Source organism: Ursus americanus, chromosome 16 (genome assembly GCF_024610735.1).
Source record: "Ursus americanus isolate L20-20 chromosome 16, mUrsAme1.1.p, whole genome shotgun sequence".
NCBI lineage: Eukaryota > Metazoa > Chordata > Mammalia > Carnivora > Ursidae > Ursus > Ursus americanus.
In genome coordinates, this window is record NC_142142.1 from 9938766 (window position 1) to 9956053 (window position 17288).

Genomic DNA, 17288 nt, shown 5'->3' on the forward strand with positions numbered 1-17288 from the left:
AAACCGAGTTTCAAAAGCGGGAACAGAATTAAATGGAAAGGAGTCAAACGTAACGGGCTAGAATTGGGTTCAGCAGAATTAAACGAGACGGCATGGAAGGAACGGGCCAGTTTCAACTGAACAGGGCAAGACAGGACAGAAACGAAGGCACGGCTGGCCTGCCCACTCTGACCTTCTCCCCGCTCACCCCAACAGTGTTCCCCAGGGTGCTGCTGCGGACCCTGCGCCACCCCATCTTCCTCCTGGTGGTCCTGTCCCAGGTGTGCCTGTCGTCCATGGTGGCAGGCATGGCCACCTTCCTGCCCAAGTTCCTGGAGCGCCAGTTTTCCGTCACAGCGTCCTACGCCAACCTGCTCATAGGCTGCCTCACCATCCCGACGGCCATCGTGGGCATCGTGGTCGGGGGCGTCCTGGTCAAGCGCCTCCACCTGGGCCCCATGCGTTGTGGCGTCCTTTGCCTGATGGGGGCGCTGTTCTGCCTACTTTTCAGCCTGCCCCTCTTCTTCATGGGCTGCTCCACCCACCAGATTGCAGGCATCACCCGCCAGCCTGGGTGAGTGTGCCGGAAGCAGGTGGCGGAGGGTGTCAGAGAGGGGGCCCAGACAAGGTCAGGGGAATGGGGTACCCGTCTACCTCAAAGCTCACGTCGCACCAGCACCTTCTCCTCCCCTCCCCGGCTGGCTTCAGAGCAGTGCGACCTCTGTCTCCGAGTCTCCAGTGAAGGTGTCAGGCATCACTAGGAGGGGCAAGGATGGACCTTCACAGACAGCACAGCTCAGGCCTGGGGAGAGATGGAAGCCAAGGCAGGGCTAAGTCACCGGTGGGGACGGCATCTCCAGAGTGGCCGAGCCCTGTGGGGGCCACATCAGAGAGCAGGACCCAGCTCAGCGTGAGGAAGGCTTCGCTCCTGGGCAGAGGAAAGGCCTGCCTGGGAGCCCGTGTACTGTCTATCCCCGGGGGGCGGGGGTGGAGAGAGAGGGGGCGATCAGGGGCTGGAAGGCATCTATCATGGACGCTGCCGAAGGGACTTATGCTCTCGGAAGGGGTTGGCCTAGAGGCCTTGAAGGCTTGCGGTTCTTAGAGCCTGGCAGCTAAAATTCTGTTGTTCTGTGACCCTAAAACTTAAGGTTCTTTTCCCACATCTGAGGCAGCACCGGGAGGAAAGCCTCCGATGCCCATCTCTCTTGTCGTTTCTCCGTCCTCCCACCCTCAGACATATGCTCTCTCCCGGTGGGGCCGCCTTCGAGAGGATGCTGGAAGTTACATCGCTGCCTCTTCTCCAGATGACTTCGCTTTTCCTGGGAACTGCTCCAGGCTTAGGCTGGCCCAAGACCCAGCTAGAATTCCCCAGTTGTCTCCGTTCCCACCTCTCCATGGGCATCTCCTCCCTCCACCCACACGCCAGCTCTCCCCACCTGAGGGAACCTCAGCTCTTCTCTCTGGCCCGGGCCCCACATCACAACCTCTCCTGCATTATCCTTTCCCTTCCCCTCCTTCCTCGTCCCTTCTTCTCCCAAACCGCCAGGCAACTCTGTTGCCTCTTGTCCACTCTAAGCCCAGCAGGTGGGGCTGTCGCCAGGCCCCCTGAAGTCCCCGGACTGAGGAGCAAGCCAGGGCCTTTATTTTTATTTAATTTTTTAAAAAGAGATTTATATATTTTAGAGAGAGGGAGGGAGGGAGAGAGAGAGAAGGAAAGTGCATGAGGTGGGGAGGGGCAGGGGGAGAAGGAGAGAGAGGATCTCTAGCAGACACCCTGCTGAGCACAGAGCCCCGACACCAACTGAGCCATGCAGGCGCCCTGAGCCAGGGCCTTTAAATGATTCTTTTTTTGTTTCCAAAAAGTAAATGGAAAAAAGTCAGCCTAGCACACATACCTATTTCCCTTTTCTTCTGCCTCTCACCTTGCCTCTGTCATCTCATCTCATCTTTGTTCTTGCAATTTACTCACTGAGCTTTGGGCTCTAATTCATTGAAGAAGCTTTTTGGGACCAACTGAGCAAATTCGGGAGGCTTTCTCATATTTCAGGCCAACTAGTGATACCGACAGCTGCCAAGAACTGAGGGTCCCCCACGCACCCAGCCTCCTGCCCAGCTCTTCCCATATTCTGTCTCATTGAACCTTCACAGCATCTCGAGATGGGTTGTAGCATTTTCCCCATTTCACAGATGAGGACGGTGAGGCTCAGAGAGGTGAAGTCGCCCAGCCAGGGGCTGTCCAGCTGGGAGGGACAGAGCCTGAAGCCAGGGCTCTCCCCACGGGAGCAAGGGGCTGAGGAAGAGCCCCCCCGGCCCCCGGCTCTCATCCACTCAGCCTTCCTGCTGCTTCCTTCCTTCCACCTCAGCTCAGGCAGTGCCAGCCCGTTTCCTTTCCTGCTTGGCAGGGAAGGAAGAAGAGATGATCTTCCCCCATCCACTGTCAGAGGGAAACCCCCTCTTGAGGAAAGGAGTGAATTCACCTCTCCCCAATGCCCCCTCCCCACTCCCAGCTCTGGTTACCCAGTTGTCCTATCCACCTCCCCAGCCCCTGTTGAGCTGAGCCTCTTCTCCAGGGCACTGAGATGTCACTAAGCTGGCCAGACCTGCCCCTCTGTCTGGGCCTTTGCCCACACCCACCCTAGGCCCACAGGACCCTCAGCTGCCCACTACGGCCTCGTCCTCCTCTGTAGCCTGGCCGTAGGCTCCCTGGCAGGCTTTCTCCCTCCTAGCCACGGAGTCGGGTCCTCCTCTGAGTCCCAGGGGCCACCCCCACACCCTGCCCAGGGTGACCTGTCCCCTCGGACTCAACCTCTCTTCTGATCTCCCAGCTGACTAGAGTGGGGGTGCTCCTGGGACTTGGGGGCAGGCCCTCCAGAGGGAGTTGGAGGGACTAAGTCATGCCGTGGCACGAGACTGCAGGATGGCGATGGGAGGGGGGGCCGCAGCCAAGCTGACAGACAGAGACACTGAGGTCCAGAGAGAGGCAGGGACAAGTCGGTGATCCCACAGCTAGTCAGGTGTCCTGACTGGTCCAACATACAGAACTCGAATTTTCTAAGAAAAGGAAGCAATCCAGCCCATCAGGAAAAAGGCCCTTTTCATCTGAGACTAAATTCTGGGACGAATTTATCTTGTGTTCCCTAAAGAAGGGCCATTGAGGGATAGAGATATTTGTAGAAGTTCAAAGGCTCATAGGCTTTTGGGGCTGGACCGGGTCTCAGAGGCCTCCGTCAGACTCTACTCCCCACTCCTCCCGTTGGGACCTCCTAGCCCATCTCCCTGCTCGCACACCTCCATTTCAGGGAGCTCGCCGCGCGGAGCAGCCCTGACAGTAAAGAGCTCTGTGTGGAGCTGAATCTCTGGCCATTGCTCTCAGGGTGGGGAGCCGGGCTGCCGCACTGGGGTGGCCCGGTTCACGACTGAGAGCAGGAAGGCCAGGCTAACCCTGCCGCCTTCTCTCCCACCAGCAACCTGCCTGGACCGGAGCTGTTTCCAGCCTGCGCAGAGCCTTGCTCCTGCCCCGAGGACGACTTTAACCCCGTCTGTGACCCCAGAAACCATGTGGAATACCTCACACCCTGCCAGGCAGGCTGCACAAGCCGGCTGGTCCAGGAGGCTCTGGACAAAAGTCAGGTGGGTCTGGCCTCCGACTGCTCCCCCTGCCTCCCCTGGGCTCTGCCCCGCCCTGTCTTCGTGCCCCCATCACGTGCTCCGTCTTTGCGTGTTCTCATTCTGTGGCTTTTCTCTCCATCTGTCTGTCTATCTGTTGGCCAGTCTGTCTCCTTCTGTCGGCCGATGTAGAACAGAACTCTTGCAGTAAACTTCTATTGCGGGGCTGGGCCCAGCCCTGTGCCAGGCCCCAGAGCACAGGGGACCTGATCTGGCTCCAGCTGTCTGTGCAGGGGAAAGGCAGAAGGAAACATGTCAGGAATTCCAGGGGTGGTGAGAGGCAGGAGAAATGGTCCCCACAAGTACAGACAAAGATGGAAGAAGGTGCATCCCGCCTGGGAGGGTCCTAGAAGTCTTCCTGGGGCGTGGCGTGTGTGCTGGATCGTCAAGGATGAGTGAGCAACCTAGGAAAGGGCTTTCCAGGCAGAGGGAGCCGCAGAAGCTGCGTCTGCACACACGTGCACACAGTGTTTCAAGAAACTGCAAAGAACTTGTTGGAGCAGAAGCATAAAAGTGAGGCTCAGGCAAAGAAGGGCCTTGAATGCCTGGCCACCGGAAGGGACTTTACCAAGAGAGCGATAGGGAGCATTGAATAGGCTCGTGACAGGGTCAGATCTGTGTCTGATCACACTCGAGGCCATAGTATGGAGGAAGGCGAGCAGAGTGCAGGCTAGGAGATGGGGAGACAGCGAGCCCAGTCAGTCATTCAGTCAATCAACCAACCTTCACAGAGCTCCTCCTCTGTGCCAGGAGGAGGACCCAGAGCCAAGGGGCCCTACCCTCAAGGAACTCCCAGCAGGGAAGGAGTCAGAATAAAGCAACAGCCATGTACTCTGTGTGAACCTTAACCAGGTCACCAAGACTAGCCACTCGTCCTCCCTTTTCTCCCCTCTCCCCCAAACAACAACTGAGGAGAATACATGCCTTCCTCAGACCCCGAGGCTGGCCATTCTGACAACACGTCCCTCTCTCCAGAGCTCCCCACCTTTGTTAGGAGGCTCTCCTGCCTTTGCATCCATCCTGGGCATCGGTGTCCCAACCCAGGGCTCCTCCAGGCAGAGACGTGGGCCCCACGGGCTGCTGCAGAGGAAAGCACCTGGCCGATGGGGCTTCAAGCCAGCAGGCGCCAGTTGGGCTCTGTGAACTGTTCGCGTTTGCAGTCATGGAAATCCCAGCCTTTGCGCCTCCTTGGCACTCACTGTCTTTACCTGGTTTCACCTCCCTGAGACCTTCCAGGGGGCCCCAGGCCCTGCCAGCTGGGGCGAGATCCCCCAGGGAACAGTAAACTGTTGTAGATATGGGCCCCTGAGCACCGAGGCCAGGCCACCCGGTTCGAATCCCTGTTCTGTTACTGGCTCTGTTCCCTCAGGCAAATTATTTAATCTGTGCCTCCGTTTTCCTGGTCTATAAAACGGAGGTGATTGTACTGAGTACCTACTGTATACCAACCACTCTGCTAAATGCTTTCCTCAGGTGGATTCATTAAATAGTGAGGAAAGAGCCATATGACAAAGCCCACGAAAAGCGCTTAGCATAGCAACTGGGAAATTTTAAGCAGTTGGTGGCATACACCCCTGTTATGTCCATTATACAGATGGGAAGGGGAGGCTCGGGAAAGGACCAGGCATTGCCCAAAGTCTTAATGCCAGAATTGGGATTACAACCCAGGGTTCGGGCCTCCCAGCCCAGCCCCCTCCCCAGAGCGTCCTCAGAGGTTGTGTCTAGGGATTGTATTTGGAGGAGGGTGCCGCTGGGTCGTGGTCAGCACACAGGAACTGTCGCTCTGGAATCGTCTCCTGGAAGAGTCTCTCAGCGAGCCTGCCTCGTCAGATCGACTGTGAGCGAGCTCGCGGGCCCAGGGCTGCGTCGCTCAGTGGCCAGCACGGCTGCGCTCAGTAACCATTTACAGAGTAAATAACCAGGGGAAAGATGGGGGGAGGTGGGTGGCTGGGGGGACCTGAGGCTCACAGGCTGTGAGAATGGGAGGCAGCTGGAGAGATGGAAGTCACCCATAAGAAGAACTTGCTGCCGGAGTTAGATGAATGTGAATGAGAGCTGGGAAAGCTCCAAGGGGAGGGCCTCTAGCTTTGTGTCGGTCCCAGCCATCTCCTGCTACTCAGAAAGGGCCTGAGCACGGGGTCCTTCTCTTCCAGCAACCTTGCCTGGCGTATTTCTCCCCTTAGCTGTCCCTCCATTGTACCTCCAACCCAGTGGGTTGCTCAGCCTGGAGGCAAAGGTCCAAAGGGTGCGCTCAGCAGGGCGCACGCACGTGGCAGCAGCCTTAGGCCCAGGCACCCTGCGGGCAATGGAAAGAGCGGCCAGTTACCCCAGCGGGAATCCCGGGTCTCTCTCCTTCTCTCTCTCACCTTGCCCTAATTCTACCTCCTAAGTATTTCTCAAATCAAAAGGCTTTTCTCCATCCTCCTCCCACTCCCACCACTCTCTCCAGGGTGGGCCTCTTGGCCTGCCTCTCCTGTCTGGCCTGTCCTCTTGCAGGAGGCAGAGCGACTTTGGTGCTGTAAGTTCTCGTCCCTCCCACGGTTAAATTCTCCCCAAGGCTCCCAGAGTCCATTTCAGGGACTCCCAACCCTTTTCACAATGGGAGTGTATGAGGCTGCTGGGGCTGGAGGTGAGAGGCTGCCCCAGGCCGAGCAGACCACCCTGAAGGCTGATGGCACCCATCCCTGCACACCTGTCTCCCAGCAGGGGCCGAGGCTCCTTGGGACACACTGGTCAGAAACTGTTCTATGGGGAGGAAAAGCCTAGGCTTCTGGCTTGCTTTGCTCCTGTGAGGCACCCGAATGCTCTGGCAGTGGAGACCACTACTGAAAGAATCTCAGGCTGGAAGTTTTCCAGGCCACGTGGGGGTGGGAATGCGGGCTGCAATCAAACACACCCCTGGGCCAGCCTGGGAGCTGTTCCTTGCAGTTTGAAAAGGGGTCAGCTTTTCACATACTTTAGCCTCTGGAGGGGGTCCCAGTTTGGGGGAGGGGGATCTCCTATTGGACTTCACTCTGGCCCGAGGGAGAGCTAGGCTTTGTCCTCCGGCCTTGGAGCCCCCAGACCTCAGAAAGCTGTACTCCCTCGTGTAGGTTTGCAAACATGCTGGGGCCAAAGCTTGCTTCAGGACCCTGCTCACCTCGCTGGGTTCCGACCTCTCTGAGCGGTTTTCCGTTTCTGCCAGCGCACGGGTGCACTCAGGACAACGTTTTCAATACTTTACCCGGCATTGTGTTGTCAGCTGGATTGGCAAGGCCCCGGTCCTCTGTGTTTCTAGAAACATCCGTCCAGGTTCCTCTTTTGTGTCCCAAGCTCTTCACGACGCCATCCCAGTGCAGCCCTCGAGCGCCTCCGCTCTGTGCTCTGCTCCGGGCAAAGATTTGCAGCGCTCTTTTCGTGCCACTTTCATGTGATTTTACTTTTGACTTTGCCTCTACTCATTTCAGTTTTCCTCTTAGCGAACTCCTATTCATTCCTCAAGACCCAAATCCAGCACCCCTCTCTAGTGAAGCCTTCCTTGCCCCTCACCTGCTGATGCCAAGTTCCCATGGTGCCATCTGCGTCCCTCTCTCCTGTGCTTGAACCTCTCGTGGAGAGTCTCCTGGGCAACCCAGGGCCCTGGAAGACCTAGTAAAATAGAAGAGGGGGCCCTGAGCTGGAAAATCTGAGTTCCTTCCCCAAAACACTCTTAAATCGTTTTTTGTTTTTTAAGATTTTATTTATTTATTTGAGAGACAGAGAGGGAGAGAGCATGAGAGAGATCCCCAAAACACTCTTGGTTACTTTGACTCCTGGCGCAGACCGTCAGGAATTTGGAGCATTCTGACATCACCAGGTGAAAGAATGAGAGTTTGTGTGCACGTGTGTGTAGGTGTGTGGGTGTGTGTCGTGGGACTGTGGTGTGTGTGTGAGAGTGATCGTGGGATGTGTGTGAGTGTGTGTGTGTGTGTGTGTGTGTGGTGCCGCGGGCGGTGACGCTGTCCCAGCCCCTCTCCCTTTTCCGTCCTCCGCTTCCCTGGCCGCACAGCCCCAGCCCCCGTGTGCAGAGAGCGTGTGTGTCTGGGTAGCTGCGGGGCTGCCCGCGGCCAGAAATCCCCGTCTCTGGCCCGCTCTGCAGCCGCTGGCTGGTGCCCTCGGGTCCCTCACAAGCCGTCTGGGGCCAAACTCGGCCAGCCACGTGCCCTGGGAGGCTCCTGAGGGCTGTTCTCCGCCCCTTCCGCCCTAGGTTTTCTACGCCAACTGCAGCTGTGTGGCGGGGGGTGGCCCCGTGCCGGCGGGCTCCTGCGACTCGGCCTGCGGCAGCCTGGTGCTGCCCTTCATGCTCCTGGTCAGCCTGGGAGCGGCGCTGGCCAGTCTCACCCACACACCTTCCTTCATGCTCATCCTCAGGTGAAAGAGGCAGGCCGGCCCACTGGGTACCAAGAAGTCCTTAACCCCAGGCAGGAGCAGGGATCCCGAAGGCGGGCTTTGAAGAAGGAGGCCACTCAGGTGTCCTGGGCCCCCGTAACAGACCGGGTCCTCACTGCCTCGTCTTCGTCCTCATGGCAACCTACTAAAGTGACGGCCCCCCCCCACTGATAGATAAGAAAACTGGGGCTCAGAGGAATTCAGAAGCGAGCCCCAGGTCTGTGGCAAGTGTTGGGTAGAGTAGTACTGGTGCCAGGGCCCAGAGCCAGGCCCCTGCTTGTCCCGGGGGAGGAGAGGCCACCCAGTCACAGTGAGGAGAGAGTGGAGTGCCCCCTGACTGCCCACCTCCTCCCTCCCCCTGCCTGTAGTGGGCGGTCTGCAGGAGGTCCATCCAGAAAACCAAACCCTATCACTGTGGTTCACGATGCTTCAGGTCAACGAGCACTTACGTGTCCGTGTCCGCTGTGGACCCAGCCCACAGGAGCACTGCCTCTGGGTCCAAGATCTTTCTGGCCATTGTCCTGAGGGTGCCTGCTGGGACAGACAAATTGTTACCTGAGGCCAAAGTCAGCATTCCTAGGGTGGGGCCTGGAATAAGGGGACCCCCTCGGGGGGGGGGGATTACAAATTTTCATTGTGCTGGGATTATTTTTTTAAACTACTTTTTTTTAAAGATATTTATTTATTTATTTATTTGAGAGAGAGAGAGATAGAGAAGGAGCAGGTAGAGAGAGAAGCAGGTTCCCCTCTGAGCAGGGAGCCTGACTTGGGGCTCCATCCCAGGACCCTGGGATCATGACTTGAGCCAAAGGCAGACACTTAACTAACTGAGCCACCCAGGCATACCTGGGATTATTTTAATTCCCTGTTTTCTGGAAAATTAAAAGGGGGGTGGCATCCCTTACAAATATGAGGCGACGCGTAGATCTATAAACAGGCTGGCCGCCAGAGAGAAGGTAGAGGAATGGATGTCCCAGCAGGAAGGCCATGTAAGAGGAGATAATGCAGGCAGTGGGCTGCAGATTCTGACTCTTGACACCCACCTGCTGTGGGATCTCAGCCGACTCACTTAACCTATCTAAACATTCATCAGTCTCCTTATCTGTAAAAGGGGGCTAATGGTATAACCTACCTCATAGGGTGTGAGGTAGGGATTGCGGTATAGAATGACAGAGCCTGTCGTAAGCACTCCGTTAACACCAGCTGCTGCCATTACAAGGAGGAGCCCAGGCACCCTAGGCTGGGGCCTCACAGCACTTGGGGAAGTTAGAAGGCAGGTCTGGCTACCTAGCTTCAGGTTTTGCTGAGCGTGGGAGGAAGGGGGAGGAATTTGGTGGGCCCAGGGCGGGGGAGTGTCTGTGAGCAGGAAGACAGGGAGGCCAGCACAGGGTCCTTGATGGCTAGTGGGAGTGCCTGGAATGTGGGGGCTAGACTCCGCAGGTTGAAGGGAAATGGAGTGGGGAGCCTGAGCCTACCCCAGGGTCTTTAGACTGGGGGAAGGCAGGCCCTGGGTGGTGAGAGGGAAGGGGATGGTGAGAGCCCCTGGGGGTCAGGACCCTCTCAATCCTCATGTGGTCGTGTTTGTGCTTGTTAGGGGAGTGAAGAAAGAAGACAAGACCCTGGCTGTGGGGATCCAGTTCATGCTCCTGAGGGTTTTGGGTAAAGAACCTTCCTGGGACCCTTAGTTCAGACACCCACTGTGTGCTGGGCCTGGGGGTACAGGGGTGAGTGGGACCCAGTTCCTGACCTTAGAGTTCACAGGCTCATGGGGCAACAGATTTGACCTGGGACCCTGGAGGTGGGTGTGCAAACAGCTAAAGAGCCCTCCAGAGAGGCGCATCTCACACCAGGGTAAGGGGTGGGCTTGTGTCTGCCAGGGAGTAGGAATGCCAGGCCCCGTTGTCCCCTGCTCACCTCCTCCTGCAGCCTGGATGCCGAGCCCAGTGATCCACGGCAGCGCCATCGACACCACCTGTGTGCACTGGGCCCAGAGCTGTGGGCGTCGGGCCGTTTGCCGCTACTATGACCACGACCTGCTCCGAAACCGGTGAGACCTGGGGTGCGGGCTGCCGGGGCCCTGTGGGAAGGCTACTGGAAATACTCCTGGGGTCCCGGGTAGGACAGCAGCAGGGACGAGAGGCCCATTTATATCCTGCTGCTAGGTAGCAGGTGCAATGTCCCGTACTGAGCTCACCAGTCCTATGAGCCAGCCACTGTGCCCTACTCTTACGGATAAAGAAAGTGATAGTTAAAGCAGCCCAAGGTCACATAGCTGATAATGGGTGATAAACTAGGCTTTGAACCCAGACAGTCTAACCATGGTCTGTGCAGGAAATGTGTCATCGTGGTTGAGTGGGGGGAGAATCAGGGGAGAAGCCCAGCTGTGAGAGAGACCAGGAGTTGAAGTGGGCTTGGGAGAAGGCCTATCTAGGACACAGGAGGCCTGGGATCCATCCCAGCTCTGTCTCTCTCATCGGGAGACGTGCCTTTTCTAGAACTGAGTCTTCCCATCTGTGCAGTGGGGAGCCCAAAGGAACCTGAAGGCAGAGAGGCTGCTGGGATGGGATGGGGGGTTGGAGGGGACTTGCTAACAAGGCTGAGGAGGGCATGGCTCCTGCGGGCCGGGACTGACCAGGGCCTTTCCTAGAGGAGGAAAAAGCAGATAAGAGCCTTGGCGAGTTAGGCAAACAGGGGAGAGGGAATCCTCTTGTGGCGGGGAGGTGATCTAAAGTTGCAACTGTCAGGCCCCCTGAGCCCTTCGACAGCCAGAGAGAGGCAGAGCTGGCCCAAGCTACAAGCCAGCCAGGGACAGGGCAAGGAGGACGCCCAGGCTTCTACCTCCCTGCCCAGGGTTCCTTCTGCAGAGCCTCTCCCTCTGGGGCTGCCTCTTTTCCCCCCAGGCTTCAATGTCTCTGACCACACAATGGGTGATGATGGCTGACCCCACTTTGCCCCACTCCAAGGACATCCAAGCCCTGGACAGGAAGGTCCTGAGTTCACGGGTCCCTTGGTCTTTTCCAGGTTTGTTGGCCTCCAGTTCTTCTTCAAGACAGGCTCCCTGGCCTGCTTCGCTTTGATTTTGGCCATCCTAAGGCAGCAGGACAAAGAGGAGGGGACCCAGGTGACCGTATCCACCTCTGGCCTGCAGCAGCAGCTGTTAGCGTCACGGCCAGGAAAGAAGCCTGAGGAATCCAGAGTGTGAGCTGGCCCTAGAGTGGCGGGAGTACCTCCTCTGAGCCCTTTGCCCAATCTTGGGTGTCAGGAACCCTGTTTTCCAATTCTGACTCCTCTGCTAAACTTGCTCTGTGACTTGGGGCAAGTCACTGACCCCCTCTGGGCCTTTGTTACTCATCTGAACCAAAGAGTTGTCTAGGGGTTTGGTGTGTTGGCCACTTCTAAAGCACGATGGTCTTTCCCCTTCCTCCCCCAGCCAGACAGGCTGACCTGAAACCAGGCTTTCCTGGTGGAAGGACTGTGTATGTTTCCCCCAGGCCCTAGAATAGAGATGTAGACAATAGTAGGCCAGGTGGCCTTACACACCTGGTCCTAGCTCAGCTCTGCCGCTCACCGGGAGCACCGTACCCTCTCTGGGCCTCAGCCACCATCTCTGACAGGTGGAAATGGACTTGCCAGCTTTTTGGCCCCTTCCGACTATGACCATCTGTGTGGTCAGGATGGACTCAGGTCTCCTCCCCAGCCGCACTCGGCCTGGAAGTGGGGCCGGGACGGCCTCTGCAAAGAAATATCTATTTGGCGCCCCCTGGAGGCAGAGCCCTGGGCTCTGAGGGGGGCCCACTGGGGAGGAAGCCAGCCTCACACCCAGAACATCAGGCGGGTCAGGGCCTTCAGCAAACCTGGTGTGAGGGCCCTGGGGGCACTTAGCTGAGGGGGGAGGCTCACTCTGTAGACTCAGGAAATTCCAGTCCTTGCCTCAGGGGAGCACAGTCCGCGAGGCCGGTCTCTGCCTTAGGAGCTCCAGCCGGGAGGGAGGGAGATCCGGGCCCCATACTTGGGCATTTTCTGACTTCAAAGACCAAAGACAGCATACATTCACTGGTGTGTGAATTCACTTACGCATGGCCAAGACTTCACACATTTGACCAGGCCCACCAAAATCACTGTGACCCCTGTTGACTAGAATCCGAATTTCACCATTTCCTCCAGGGTGCTCGAATCTGTGTCGCCTAGCGCTATGTAGATAATGGCTGGTTCTGTGATAACCACGTTTTGCGGGCAACATCTGGTTCTCTGCGATGCCTGAGTTGGTGTAAGGACCTGTTCTTTGTAAGGCCAAGGTCTGTAATGTCCAGCTCTGTGTAATGAGTGGGTCTGTGGAATGCTTGGGTCTGAACTAACTGGTCCTTCAGTGGGCCTTGTCTTGTTTTATGGCCGGTCTTCTCTGGCTTGATTATCCCCCCGGGGAGGGGGAGAGAGTTTTCCGATCTACTCCAGCCCGTTCTGTCGCCCCACCACACACCTGACCTGGTTGGGACCTGCTGCTTGGGAGACAGGAGACAGAGCTGTCAGCAGCGGCTTCTTAAGCCCTGTGTCCAGCCCTGTGCTGGAGACAGAGGAGAAGCTGTGGGGCAGGCGGGGTGGGGGCACTGGGGGAATGTGTGGCTCTGGCCTTCCGAGCAGCTCCTGCGGCAGGACTTTGAGGCTCTCCCAAGTGAAAGAAGAGGAAGAAGAAGGTACAGATGTTCTAACTCTCATTTTGATTCTACTGGTTGATACCTTTAAATGTTGAATAAATATCTGAGCCTGTATTTATCAATGCCAAGAACCTCAAAGTTTCCTCCAACAAAGTGAGGCCGTTCACGTGCGTATATTTCTTCACCTTCCTCCTGTTTCCCAGGTTTTGCAGAAATAATCTGGAATTATAGACACGGCTTATTATTAAATTTGTTCTTGCATAATGTCTCTTATATTACAAAATTCTTTTCTTACAAAGTGCATTACAGTTTGCAACAACCTCATTATTTCCAGTTATTTAGATTTAAGTTTTACTGGATTTATTGCTCACTGTTATTTCTTGTATATGACATCTTTCCCTATCTGTATATTCTGGTCTAATTTTCATTTGACTGGGTTACTTCCTCTTGTAATGGTTTCAGAAATGCAGTAAGTTTCCTGAAGCTTTCCAAGTCCTCACCTGTTCAAACTGTCATTCGTTCTTTACAGAAGAGGAAACAGTGCAGAAAGAATAAGCAACTTGCCCAAGATCATACAGAACATAAAAGGTAGACCCAGGGTTTTGTGGAAACTGAAACTTATACACTTTGGGGAGCCCTCTTTAAAAAGGAGCACAAAATTAGGTAAGAAAGTGAATATTTATCTAGAATGAGAAAAGAAGTCAAAGCAAATACATCACACAATTCAGAAAAATAGCATATTTTTTACTAACTGTTGTACACACATATAAAATACATTTTGTCCCCCTGATGACTAGAAGGATTTTCTGCAGCCTCGCTTCTGGTTCCATCATTGCAAACCTGTTTTTGCTCCATTGCCCACGTACTTCCAGGGCCAGGCTGCATAAAACACATTTATGTCACAAGATGACCTCTGGATATGAGACCTTGATGTCACAATGCCGAGTGAGTTGGACAGTTGGTAGAAAGATTCCTTAGAGGCCATTCTCTACATGCAGGTGGCTAGCAATGAGTTATCTAGATACAGAGGTGACTGAGAACCATCGAAATATATCCCAATGAACCCAAATTAAGTTGATCTTCAACTGAACTGCCCCTTAGCTAGATCCCAGAAATGCCCATGGCCCCTCCAACCCACCTCACTTTAAGAGAAACTGGGACACAAGTAGTTGGAGTAGAAAGAACTAGCCATCTTAACTACTTGTGGTTAAAGTACCCTACCTTTGCAAATTTCCCAAGAACACGACAACCTGAACACATTGCAGAGGCCTCTCCCTGGGCCTGAGGAGAGACGATGATACTCAAGCAGCATTAGCTTCATGCTGAGTCCACCTCTTGGTCGAGCTGAGATTTGAAGGAGAAAATGAGGTCCTTGTGCTTAAAACCTCCCAGGCTGGTCAGGGCGAGGAGATGCCAGGAGTCATGACAAGAGAGACACAGGGCTGAGAGCCAGGGGTGGAGCAGGTCAGGGCTGGAGGGGTTTCCAGGGACCGAGGGAGTCCAGGGAGCAGCCCTCTTATGGTCTCTGGCCAATGAGGAGCCACGAGCCATTGCATCTATGAGCTCACTTTCTTCTCACCCTGCATCTGGAAGCTGGGAGAAAGGCATTGTCTCCAGGCTAGAGTTGACCGGTGGGAAAATCCAGCAGTTTCTCCTGGAACCAGAATGAACATCCTGATGCCTGGCTCGGAGACCCTCTGGCCCCTGGGGCTATGCAACTTTCTAGCAGCAGGGAGATGCCTCTCCAGAGCCAGGAGACAGGCACCATGACCGGAGTACAAATAAATGAAGAGCAAGAACCCACAGCACCTTCGCCATTCTTTAGCCCTATTGATCCTTTCCCCCAACAGGCCCCAACATGTGCTCTTCCCTCTACCTAATGGGCCTTCTTCATCCCCACCCCACTGCTTGCCTCTCCATCCCACTTCATGAAGTCCTACCCAATCTTCCAGACTCAACTCAAAAGCCACAACCTCTAGGGAGACAGCTTGGTACAGGCAATGGAGAGTGGAGGACGACCACCTTAAAGAATAAAACAAGATGTATCTCCGTTAAAATCGCACACAATCATATAAACACCTGTGCCTCTGATTTCAGAGGCTGGGGACCATCTGAAGTCTGGCTGTAGACCTCCAGTGGAGTGGAGGGAAAAGAACAGAGGTTTAGAGTCAGTGAGATTTGGGTTCAAATCCTGACTGCCACTTATTCACGGTGTGAGCCTGCACTTCTCTGCATCTGTTTCTTCACTTGTACAGTAAGACTGATCATTCCTATCTCCTGTCTCCCAAAAGTTGTGAAGACCAAATAACAACATACTCGTGCTCAGGCAGTGCACCGGATGACCAATATTTGTAAGTTTCCTTCCCCTGTCCCTGAAAGAATTTAAGGAGCACATAGAGCATGGGGGCGGGATTGGGGGTGAAGGTAGAGGGAGGAGGTCCCACTGAGGGGAGACACACTCCTTTTGCGCTGGCTGCAGCTCTGCTTGTCACCTAATCTCCCTTCCACTGTCAGCCAGGGCTCAGCCTCCCCAGTCTTATCTCTCCCCACAGCCAGCCTGGGACAGCTTTTCTCAACTAGATTTACATTTTTATTGATTTTCTTTCTCCCTTCCAGAGCAGTCCCTTCCTCTGCTTCCCTTTTTGCTATAAAATGGGCTTACCCGGGGAAACAGCAGTTCTGGGGCTGGCCAAGAAGTGATGGTTCAAGGCTGGATTCATCCACCATTCACTCATTCAACCAACCACCCAACCAACAAATCCCACACCAGCACTGCTGGGGACACAGCCAGGGTCAGATACAGCAAACTCCCAGTGTAAACAGACAAACTGGCAAACAGTAACAAAAGCATGACTTGTCATATAAGAGAAGGAAGAAGAGGAAGCCATGAACTCTTCCTGGAGCCACCAGGTAAGGCTTCCAGAAGAGGTTAAAGCAGAACTGGCTTAGAAGATTAGGCAGGAAGTCCCCAGGTGGAGGAGATGGGAATGGGCATGAGAAATAACAGGATGAGCAAAGACAGGGAGGCACGAGAGAGTAAGCTGCATCTCAGATATGATACAAGAGCAAGGTGGCAGGGGTGTACTGCGTGTGCAGGGCAATCAGGAGAGACAAGAGCGCTGAGGCTGGAGACACCAGCGGGGACCAAGCCTTGAGTTCCAGCTGAAGGCTTTGGATATCTTCCTGAGGGCAAGGAGAAGCCCTTGAAGCATTGATTGATGGATTGTTCCATTGACTGGTTATTTTAAGCAGGGAGTGACAGGACAAGATTTGTGTTTTAGAAAGGCTGCTGGCTGCACCATGGGGGCTTTGAGTGGAAAAAGGAAGCTGGAGGCCAAGAGCTCAGGCAGGAGGCTGGTGCACTAATCAAGGGGAGAAGTAGGAGGCCTTGAGCCAGGTCAAGAGAGGCATCCTAGAAGTGGGGGCATCTAAGCTGAGTCTTGAAAGATGAGTAGGAACACACCAGGTGAAGAAGTTGGGAAGGGTGTCCAGGGAGAAGAAATGGCACAGATAAAGTCTCAGCATCCAGAAAGCTCCCGGCAGGCTTGGGGAATTTCCACTAGCTCAGCCAGGCTGCGGTGTGGCCTAAGAGAGAGGTCATGGTGAGGGATGAGGTTGAAGAAGTGGGTCGGGGCCTTCAATTTCTCTCAGTATTCTCTGTCTCTTGAAGCTAGACTCGGGTGGGAGAGAAGAGGGAGCACTTGCCCCTTGTGCAGAGGCCACTGGGTGGAGCTGCCCATCCCCACCCCCTGCAGCCTGTGAGAGTCCAGGTCAGGGGTGCTCCCAACTCAAAGCAGACCAATAATCAGGATGCTTTGCATTTTACAAAATCCCTTCACACCTGATCTTCAAGGTTTCCTGGTGAGGCACATGGAAGGAGGACTATATTCCCCATATCGCAGACAAAGAAACCACAGCCCAGAAAAGTGCAGAAACTTGTCCAAGGTCACTCAGAAGCCTCTCAAAACTTTACTGTTTTTTCTGATACAACTTTTTATCCCGGAGTCACGTGTACACACTAGATGACGTAGTGGCTGCTAACTAACGTGGTGGAATGAAGAAAGGGAGAGAAAACACATCAGAGGAAGAGACCTCCTCCTCCCATTCCCAGTTCCTCAACGTTCACCCTGCAGAAATCCCAGCTGAGGAAACAGAACCAGGTTCCCTCTGCTCTGGAATCCAACAGACACGAGGGCAAATCCCAGCGCTGCCACTTTCCAGGTGTGAAAAGTCACTGCCCTCATCTCAGCATTGGTTTTCTCAATCCTAAAAATGGGAGAAACAAACCCACCTCTCAGGGTTGTTGAGAGGACTTAATGCGACAATATAGCACTATAGTAGTCAACTACTGCTGAGCTACGAACTACCCCAAAACTTAGCGGCTTAAAACAACACGTGTTTATCATCTGACACAATTTCTGAGGATCGAGAACCCAGAAGTGGATTAACTGGGAGATTGTGGCTCAAGATCTCACAGGAGGTTGCAGTCAAGTGTCAGCCAGGGCTGCAGGTATCAGACGGCTCAACTGGGATCCACTTCCAGGCTCACTCTGTGGATTTGGTCAGGCCTCCATTCTTTGCTGG

General features: G+C 54.8%; 1 protein-coding gene across 2 annotated transcripts in view; it reads left to right on the top strand.

Annotated features, from left to right (window-relative positions):
* Positions 1–12972, top strand: part of SLCO2B1 (solute carrier organic anion transporter family member 2B1) — a 46288-nt gene extending 33316 nt beyond the window's left edge. For both annotated transcript variants that reach the window (XM_087868169.1, XM_087868170.1), the window contains exons 9-14: positions 196–553; positions 3444–3609; positions 7871–8034; positions 9647–9711; positions 9979–10099; positions 11074–12972. In XM_087868169.1, coding sequence (XP_087724295.1) covers positions 196–553; positions 3444–3609; positions 7871–8034; positions 9647–9711; positions 9979–10099; positions 11074–11254 — 1055 coding nt within the window. In that variant the 3' untranslated portion in view covers positions 11255–12972. The remainder of the gene's footprint in view (positions 1–195; positions 554–3443; positions 3610–7870; positions 8035–9646; positions 9712–9978; positions 10100–11073) is intronic.
* Positions 12973–17288: the final 4316 nt, after the last annotated feature.